Here is a 10504-nt window from a genome sequence, read left to right as displayed (position 1 = left end):
ACTCTGCTAGGTGTTGTGCATGCTATATTCTCTGTGACTTCCCCATCCATGTGGACTGCTCCTTCAGAAGCTGTGCATGTCTTGTTGTGTTGTGTGTCTCTGACAGAGTTGGGACTTTTTCCATTTCGATTGGTGACTCACTTCCACACTCTGTCCGTGGTGAAAGGACCTTGACACAAGTAACACTAGCACTCACCAAGCACATGGACCTCGCTGTCCAATGATGAAGTAAACTACTCTCACATGCGGACAAGAAAGAGCTAAGGAATATATTTAATATAATGGAAATCGAGCCATCATACTAGATAAGAATCCTACACCAAACAATGTGAGGTCTAGTTGGGACTTCATACCGAGGAGATCCCCTCAATGTTGGCAGTTCCAACACCATCAATAATATTTCATGTATGTTTTATACTATAAGTAGGTCTATAGGTGAGGTAACCTTTTAGACTCCTGTTATTGGGTTTCTGCATACAATTCCCACAAAGAGACTATTAAGATGAGCAAGGATTACGTAAAGTCACAGGTCGATGAGAAATTCTTTTCATGTCATCGACCTGTTGTCATGCTAATCTTGTCTCCAAACTTGATGCTTACTCCATTTAAAGCTTATTTCTTGTAACATTTAGAGTGCCTCGTACATATTACTATGAATTATAGTATTATGTGTCCATATATATATATATATATATATATATATTCAATGGTAAAACCAATACAACCAGACCTCTTTCTTTCTTTTTTTTTATGCTAAAGTATTGACTCACTCTCTTTGTATAAAGAGGAATCAATGTTGGGCTCCTAGTTTTGGGTTCCCTCACTCATATTTCCTCAACAAAGAGATACTAGGGTTTAAAATTTCAAAGAATAACCTTTGGTCTCCTATGTAGCATTTCTGGAGTCTTCCTACACTCTTTAATACACACACATATATTTATATTTCCCATAGAGACCAATAATTCCAAACTAACTGACCCTTACTCATTAATATGAAACAATTTTAATAATACTCATTCTAGGATAATAACATAATATTTATTTGTATATCATTCTTGTTCTTACTTCAATCATAATGTGACCCTTCAAGTTCGCATACTTAATACAAAATCACAGATAACTCAAATACTTATCTAAAATTTCAAGAAATACAATGGAGTCTTCCACATTCCTCCTAATCGTTGAACTACAGTCTCAATAGTTCCCCCCTGAGCCCTAGGATTCTTTCCTACTAGAAAACTAATTATCAATCTTCCACAATTTCACACCTCCTCAAGCCCCAAAACATCCTGCTAATTCTGGGTACATGTCCAGTATTTATCTCCCACTCATACCTCATTTCTTTAAATGTAGATTGCCTTTACCTCCCACATTCTTCTTTCTAAAACATCTTATACCCATGACATTTCTTTATTCATGTTAACTTTGGTGGCCATATCATCTAAAAGGGTCATCTACCCCTCCCAGAAAATAGAGGATTTTTCTTATTTCTGTGTTTCATGTCTTTTCTTAGACCGTAATTGATTCTAATTATTTCCTAGCACTTAGGAGTCTAACCTCTCATGTGGTGGCTCCTCTTATATTTACAAATATAATAATAATAAAAACAATTATATTTTATTAATAGAAATAAATATACAATCTCATAAAATGTTCACTTTTCACTTTTTAGCTTTTCAGCCACATGTCAATCTTATAAAATCATAAAAGTCTTTAGTAGAATTTATTTCACTAAGGTTACTACATGGCTACAATAGGATTTGTAGTTGTCCGTTTTTAGCCTTGACTTGCTAGTATACTTTACAACTTCCTTCTTCACCCGAGGCTAGTAGTACAGCTTCTTCATAGCAATAATGATCTTCTATTAGCCTAGGTATCCAAAATAAGGCTTCTTATAAAGTTCATCCATGATGAACTTCTTCAATGTTGTGAATTTCGCTTATACAACCTATCTTGGTACATAAATAATCTATCCTTAATCAATTGATACCCTACACAACTCTTTCCCTTGTTGCAAGAAATCCTTATCATACTCAAAATGCTCATCACTTTGTAGAGCATCCCTTTCCTGACCCTCAAGTTAGTGTCACATGTTCTACTTATTTCCACATGAATTACTTCCATACTTCATCTTAGTGCATTTTCCACTCAGTTTTCTTTTCCTTTTATGTGTCATATTTCAAACTTATACTTGCTAATGAGCGTTATCGACCTAGGTTGTCTAGAATTTAGGTGGGGCCGATCAAATAGATATTTTAGACCACTATAATGTTTCATTAGTAATATCTATAGTCAAGAAAGTATCGTTTTCACATTTTCATGGCATGATTTATAATTTCAAGCTCCAACTCATGCATGTCATAATGTTTCCCACACTCATCGATATTCCCATACCTATAGTTGATTACATACCCATATTGCATGAGAACTCCTTCTTTGCACATGTTCATGCACACTAGGAAATATTTATCTAGATTTTCATTCTTGAATGCCAGTGCATTGGTAAGAAGATGCTTTACTTATTAAAACATTTCCTCACATTTTTCCATCCATACAAATCTTCCTCCTTTTTCTTTGCAACAAAGTCATTTTATGGATGATATTGGATACTCCTTGAATATACCTCCTATAGTAGCATACCAATCCCATAAATGATCTTACCTCATCCATAAATCACTATGGATATTCCACTGCATAGTTTGTCACAATAGATATGATGAAAATCATACCTGAAATCCAAAATCTATACTATGAGGGTCATTTTCCTTAGACTTGTAAATTCATTAATTATTATATGTTATACTTATGCATGTAATAGATTTTGGCTTAACCTGAATTATCATATTACTTCCATGACCTTACTTCTTCAATGTCGTTCACGACACAATGCCCTGGTATCATGTGTAGTCCATCATAATGTGGAACAAGTCAATTACATTGTGAAACATGTGAGACCCACAAACAAAAGACCCATCTTCCATGGTTTCCATCAAATCATCTTGAACTGGTATCTTATATCTATATATTTTCATCAAATTTAGTTCTTTAGGAAAAAGAATATGACTTTTTTCAAAAATATTTGTTTGAGAACCGTAAGAGATGTATACTTACAGAAATTAAACTTAAAATAGATGTTTTAGAAAGTCATATATATATATATATATAAAGCATTGTTTCAATAAAATATAGATGGAAGTACATCATAGTCCCTTCTTACCATTGCCTGCCATTGGGGAAACTAGACTAACGATGAAAGAAAAGTTTTTTCAAGCCAAAATAGACCACATAACAAAAAATACATGCTGAAAATGTATATCTAGCTAAGTTGGCTTGGAAAGCCAAACACATCCAAAATGAAAACTTGGTTGACGGATATACATCTAGAGCTAAATAAGGAGTTGTGACACACCCTAAAAAAGAGATAAAAGATAGCCCATAATTGGTTAACTAGGAGCTGAGACATCAAATCAGAGTTGAGGAGTCTCCTAGAGAGACTTGACCTTGATTTTTTTGAAGGAGATTCTTAATCCTGGATAGTTGATGGGCCATTTGATGATTCTATGCACAAATTCCAAGAGGAGGATTAGGAAGCTCCATGTGAGAGGTGAGGAAATCCACCTTCACAATGGAGAAAATTCTCGCAAAATCCTAGTTGAATTTGGCATGCAAACAAAGAAGTTAAGGCAATAAAAGGATAGAAGAAAAGATTGACGATGTGTTTGGAGGCAATACCATCCTCCCCGCCTTAGAATGAACTAGTATAATCCCAAGGGTGAAATTAAATGTCATAATGGTGATCCAGATGGCATGGGTTGGCCTCCAGCCTCCCTCGTGTGATCGAAATGGAAAAAAAGTCATACCCTCGTCCTTTCGTCGAGGTTTTCCAATAAACACACCCCAATTAAGATAAAATAAAATATAATATTAAATTAAATTATTATTTTTATTTCAAAATTTTATTTATTCAAAAAAATTTAATTAATTTAAAATAATAATCATTTAAAATATTTATCTTCTATATTAAATTGTATATCAATTAAATATTTAAATTTCAAATAGTGGTTTATTAAGAACCTTTAATTCCAAACGACGAAATGTTTTTATATAAATTCATATCATATGTTTTTATATAAATTCATATCATATCCTTCTTCTTGATGTTAAATTTATATCCATTTAAATATTTAAATTTCAAATAGTTGTTTATTAAGAAACTTTAATTCCAAACAATAGAATATAATATTTTTCTATCAATTTAAATCTTCTTCTTCGTACAATTAAGAAATGTTTTCCAAGTGTCATTTCTTTCTAATGCTACTAGCCTTCTAATTTTCTTAATTTTCTTAGGGATGATTATAATATTTTATTTTTTTTAATATTTTTAAATGTTATATATTAATTTTATATTATAAATTGAATGAATGATATATTTTTATCTTATTATTTTTATTAAAAAGTATAAGTATATATCTAATTTATTATAGACATAGACAACATTAAAATATTTTCTTTTAATTTTCTCTATATATGTATATAGTTGATATTGACATAAATTAGTTAACATAGATTTTCAAATAGTCTTTAAAACTTGTTTTGAAAAGTATAATGTTTAAACATCTCACTCACACTTTTTTGAAATTCTAATTGTTTTATCTCTTTTTAAAGCAAATGTGAAATTATATTAAGTTATGTATACATCTAGATATCTTATTATATGTTGCAGGTATGATATTTTTTCCTTTGATCAATTATTACTTTGTTTTTGACCAAAAATTTTTGCAGTTAACATTATGGATTAAATTTTATTGTTTTTTATTAATATTTAAAATTATTTATCACCAATATAATTAATTATAATTAAATTTTATTGTTTTTTATTAATATTTAAAATTATTTATCACCAATATAATTAATTTATTGATTAGTTAAATCTTATATTCTAATGATTTTTTTGGGTGCTCCTGTCACAACACCACACATTATGTTCCCATCATGGTGCCACTACTGCTAAAAACCAAGTATTCGAAGACTTCGTCTGTTAAATTTATTAATTACCTAATTAATAATTGAAAAACTTGTTAATTTCAGGGGTAAATCCGAACTGTTTCTTTACTATTCTTTTAGGGGATGCCAACATCGCATGAATGAGCTCCTCATTATCATATTTACAGTGCACTGATTCACATTACTTGGCTGCAATAATTTCTTCTGCTCTTGCTGCTTTCTTACACGGTTTTCCGAATTCTAAGCACTTTCAGATTCTTAACTTTAGCTAATATTCAAATCCTTCAATATTTCTTCACAAAAGTTTAAAGTCAATCTTTCTTCACTTAAGTTTAAAACCGTATGCACATATTGTTGTATGGTGAGATCTCAAATTTTTCATGGGCATATACAAGACGATGCACAAACACTTTTGTTATTGGTCTTCAAAATTTTCAAGGGCATCTAAAACACGATGCACACATTCTTGTTTCCCAATGCTCCTGATTAATGTAAAAATGATTTGAGAATACATTTCCAAGTACTAACAAACATATCCACGCTGGTCCTGCAACTCTGCCCTAAATAAATCATTCATAACAATAAACACTGAATAACGAAACATTATTAATCTTAGTTAACCATAATTTTAATTTCCAAACATATTTTTATATGCCATGTGTTATTATAAAAATTTCAACGAGATAGGATAGAAATAAGTTTGGGATATTTGCATTTGACAGAGAATGAAACAAAGTAAAATTGATGTATATCCATAGTTTACATATGATTTATGGTGCTTGTCGTATGTGGTTGTGGCCTCCTCATCAAATGTAACATGCACTGAACTTTCAAAATGTCAATTTTTTCATATGCCCTTTGGGTTGTATCCCTTTGTGTGAGATCAATGCAATTTGTTTTGCTATTCTCCAACAAACAGATTTAAAAAAATATATATAGTTCATGCCTTGCATTATCAGTGTCAATTTCACAAGCCAGTAACTTCTTATATTTTTACCTCTGTACATACCTCTCTATTGTTTAATACAATATTATGTTCATCTTGCAAATGTAGAGAACGTTGTGAGTAGTTTTTACGTGTAAATCTTGGAATATGTATAGTTTTCTCAGGACAGCTGGGACTTTTTATCAAATGAATGGCGGTATACAGATGAGTTTTTTGGTCTTGGCTTCTCTGTTGTTTCTTATTTTCTTGAGAAAGTAGGATGAGGAAATGGTTTCGTGACGACAGATGGCATCCACTTTTCTATTAATGGGAACCTTTTATTTATGAATGGGTTCAATTCTTACTAGTTAATGACATTAACAACAGATCCAACTCTCTGTTGCTCACGGGCTTAAAGTTGTCTGGACATGGGACTTTAATGATGCATTTTAAACTTCTCCTGGTGTATATGATGAACAAGCCTCTCAGGTCTGTAAGTAGGTCCTGGAACACATCTTCACCCATTTTTGTTTATGGTTTTCTAGATCTGTTGCCATTGTTTAAATTTTTTTATTTTTTGGGTTGTTTTGGTTTCTTTGTGATGAAAGAAAGGTCTTGGAATTTGTAGTATCCCAAACCAACAAGTATGAAATCAAACTTATAGTTAGTCTGACGAACAACTACAAACTTATAGTTAGTCTGACGAACAACTACGTGGACTTTGGTGGAAAGGCCTAGTATGCGCAATGGGTTCAAAATGTTGGACATAATCTCAATTATGTGGACTTTGGTGGAAAGACCTAGTATGCGCAATGGGCTCAAAATGTTGGACATAATCTCAATTTCGAGGGTGATCTCTTCACCAATCCCTCTATTAAAAGGATACTATAAGACAATGTTAAGGTAATCGATTTCCACAATGTTAAGGTAATCGATTTCCATGTAAAGTAGGCCTGGTTCACTTAATGATTATAGTGGTATTGGATGAAATTAAAACAATATCACTTATCTATTCAATTAGTAGAAAAAAATAGTAATTGGTTGGTTGTAATGAGATAGACTGAAGAGATGATTAGTTATATAACAATTGTATTTATGATAGGTCGAAATGGAAGGAGAATTCCTGGTCGAACCCCTGTGCATACTCAAGTATAGAGAAGTAACGTTGTGGAGGCGAGCTATCATCCAAGTTAAAGTGAAACAGAAGCACTTTAGCCTGGAAGAAGCCACTTGGGAGGATAAAGACTTTATGCAAGAGGCATATCCTGATTTCTTCCAAGAGCAAATGGAAGAATGAACATCGAGGACAGTGTTCCGCTAAGGGGGGAAGATGTGACATCTTCAGACCTTTAAGTTATTTTATGAATATTTTCTTGTTTTTACTATTACAGTTGAGTAAACGGATAAACAAGTTGGTTTTGTGGTGTTATTAATTTTAAATTTAATTAAGTAAAGTTATAGAAATATTAACACGATTTCTATGAAAGATTTAAAGAATTACTGATGAACCTCAGTAACTCTCTTTTCACCTGAACAATTATCAGTTATCAGTTAAGAAGCAATTATTCCTTACCTGCCTTTCTCTTACAAGAAGGAAGAGAGAAGGAGGAAGGGGGGATTGGAGAACCAGGAAAGGATTCCTTGAGATGAACATAGTTTCTCTGGGAATAACTCTGGAGAGAGAATTCCCTGGAGGAAGAAACACTCATTTACAAGCTGGATCTTGAGTCCTGAGACCGAAGAAATAGAATTGTTGTCTTGAGGAAAAACTGATTAATGGGAAAAGAGCTTGGGGGAGAATATTGGACGTAATTACCAAAATTCTCATTGGAAGGGTGGAGAGGTTCATCTAACAACGAATTAGATTTTCAATGGCAGATAAGTGTAAATCCCTGTCTGTGTTTGTAATTTTGTATTTAAAATTTTGTATTTGAAGGAATGTAGGCAGATAAATAATAATGCAGGCTTACTAATGTTGTCTAATTAGAAAATGAGTTTTGGGGCACTCGTGATTACATGTTTCTATAATTTCATCTGTAGCGTGAAGTGAGTGGCATGATTTCCTATTTTCATCTATAGCATGAAGTGAATGGAATGAGAAAGCTAGCCTTGAGTTTCATATTGTCATTGTGACGCAAGTATTTACGATTCTATGAATAGTTAATATAGGTATATAGGTTGTAGTAATGCTTAAAGGTTATTATATTTCAATAAACCATCCAGATGTGTAGCCGCATGAGCATAATAACTATGTTTACCAAATCAATAATCTATGCATGATTAAAACTGTACAATCACATGTGTTATAAAATAGCCCCTTTGCTATTAAACAAGGTAAGAACACACATATACATATACATATACATCAACATATACACATACATACATATATACATGCATACATATATATAAACAAAAGTTATGAGTTACTTCGGTTAACAATGAGTTTTCCAGGCAGAAAGATAGAATACTTTCTACCTACAAACTGGTAGTAGGTATAGTCTAACACTGTGTATTAAGTTAAAGAAACTGCACATCAATATTATTACCATTTAAAGAATCTGCCAAATTTATTAGTGGTGAAACAGAGTTCTGATCACATATCTTAGGAACTCAAACGAGGCTTTTAACAAGTAGCCAATAAGAACGATGTATGCACAGAGTAGATTCATTAAGGAACAAGACATATATAATGTGGGTAACCGCAGGGCTTCCAGCCAACAAACATGCATTCAATGCAAGAACTATTAAATGTTAAGCCTTCTTAGAAAATAAAATTAACGGTGAAAAGTAGTACATTATAAATAACCTAGTTATGGAAACTAAACGAGGGAATTTTTACTGAAAGGAAGAGAGGATATGAATAATTTAAGGGTAACATTCCAGATTGGTTTTGTCGGCCAGTCCTCGGGTGGACGCCAAGGAACGACGTTACGAAAGAATGTGACAGACTTGGTGTAAGGGACTGTATCTAGTCGACGCAAACACCAAACACAAAAATAGTGATTAAATCCGCAACTGATAATCTTTTATATATATATATAAAAGAAAAGAACGATTAAACAGAGTAATTGCTTAAATGCATACTCAATAATCCCAGATATCAAAAATTTGATATACAACTAAGAAATCGTGCAAAAACCTTCGATTGGAAGGTTGGCCCTCAAAACCATGACGAAACAATAGTCTCTTCAAGAGTTCGAATTAATACAAATAGGGGTATGGTAACCCGAAATCAAAACCCTCAACAGAAAAAACCTCATGCAGTTGTTTACTATTTAATTCAAAACAATTCAAGACTTTCCTAATGTAAGGAAGGATCTCATACCTGCACGAATTGTTGTGAGGAAATCTGGGTCTTCCAGTCTCCTGGCACCCGCATCTGCCATCCAACCTCCAGTGGGCTAAGGCCCTCTTGCATCAGAGCACCGTAACAAGTTAAAAAAAAAATAACACGGTGGAATAGACTATCTATTGCAAATAAAAATGATCCCTATTCATCTAACATCTTACCAGATGGGAGGCAGGGATAGCAGTGGTTCTCAGTGGCATGAGTTTCGGGAATAATTGTAGATGCAGTGGCTACAGAGAAAAGGGGGAAAAGCTTAGTAAACCATCAATAAAGAAATATAAAGATCTACTATCAATCCAAAAACTGAAACAACAAGAAAAACGACCAAACCCTCACATGACAGATTACCTGTATAGAATGAATGACCATGAGGCGACAACATGCAACTCCCAGTCGAAATATCTAGTAACATTGGAGTTCTGGGAAAACCCTCCACGATGCATAACTGCTGCATAAAAGACTGTCTAAGGGAGAATATCACCAACCTTACTAGGGTTTCACAGAATGCAGCTCCAAGAACCAGACCAAGCCAAATGACCGCAGAACAGAGACAAGGCACCAGATCGTTAGCATAGCCCCTTGGGATCCGGTGGACCGTCGGATCCAACTCTTTGATTGGATAGTATCGCCAGTTATAGATGGCACCCAATGGAGAAGAGACCTAGAAGCTGGCGGCCATTCAACCGCGGGCCGACTAGACAAGGTCGAGGAGTATCAATGCGGGTGCTACGTATACACAGAATGCTAACCAAGAAATTTAATACCATGTACAAGTATGTCAGTTGATAATATTATGTGTGTAATATAAATCTAATGGAGTACGACACAAATCTGTGAGTTGAATATCACTTTCACTTTCGCAATTATGGTGTACACTTTTATTAATTGGATTAATGTAGTTCAGTTTAGATTATAATAATGGCTGCCATAATTGGATCATGGCAAAGTAATTTTTTTTTTATTTGTATATTTACTTATGCACAATATTGCACAATATTAATTAGTGAGTAGGTGTTACATGATTTCTAATTTATTAAGCATAGTTAATTTTTCCACTTCATATATTAATTTGCAATTTTTTTGAAAGCATAATTTGTAATTTAAGTGAGACACTTGTTTACTTCTTATTACTTCTTATTCTTATGCATTTTTTATGCAAATACTTGCTTAAATTATGTTGAGAAGTAATTGATGGTAAATGTGTAATTTACTTCCTTTAAAAC

General features: G+C 33.0%; 1 protein-coding gene across 3 annotated transcripts; it reads right to left on the bottom strand.

Moving 5' to 3' along the window:
• Window positions 1-8709: 8709 nt before the first annotated feature.
• On the bottom strand, window positions 8710-9952 carry LOC149200637 (uncharacterized). 3 transcript variants are annotated; one of them, XM_089399615.1, is made up of 4 exons: window positions 9630-9952; window positions 9443-9511; window positions 9258-9343; window positions 8710-8900 (listed from the first exon to the last, which is right to left on the bottom strand). In XM_089399615.1, exons 1-4 carry the CDS (start codon window positions 9648-9650, stop codon window positions 8861-8863), a joined length of 216 nt encoding a protein of 71 aa, XP_089255741.1. In that variant the 5' UTR covers window positions 9651-9952; the 3' UTR covers window positions 8710-8860. The 3 variants fall into 3 exon arrangements, with proteins under 3 accessions (XP_089255741.1, XP_089255739.1, XP_089255740.1); XM_089399613.1 differs by having other exon boundaries at window positions 9258-9333; XM_089399614.1 differs by lacking the exon at window positions 8710-8900 and having other exon boundaries at window positions 8984-9343.
• Window positions 9953-10504: the final 552 nt, after the last annotated feature.

The sequence above is a fragment of the Pinus tabuliformis genome, chromosome 2_1, assembly GCF_031772625.1.
Source record: "Pinus tabuliformis cultivar Carrire ecotype Pingquan chromosome 2_1, CPIR1, whole genome shotgun sequence".
Taxonomy (NCBI): Eukaryota; Viridiplantae; Streptophyta; class Pinopsida; order Pinales; family Pinaceae; genus Pinus; species Pinus tabuliformis.
Note: the sequence above shows the minus strand (reverse complement) of the source record. Positions and strands in the feature narration are given on the sequence as shown.

Coding starts and splice junctions, on each gene's coding strand:
- LOC149200637 (XM_089399613.1), bottom strand. CDS start 9,650: ATGGTCATTCATTCTATACAG. Junction 9,512..9,629: donor TGGTCATTCATTCTATACAG/GTAATCTGTCAT, acceptor TTTTCTCTGTAG/CCACTGCATCTACAATTATT. Junction 9,334..9,442: donor CTATCCCTGCCTCCCATCTG/GTAAGATGTTAG, acceptor AGAGGGCCTTAG/CCCACTGGAGGTTGGATGGC.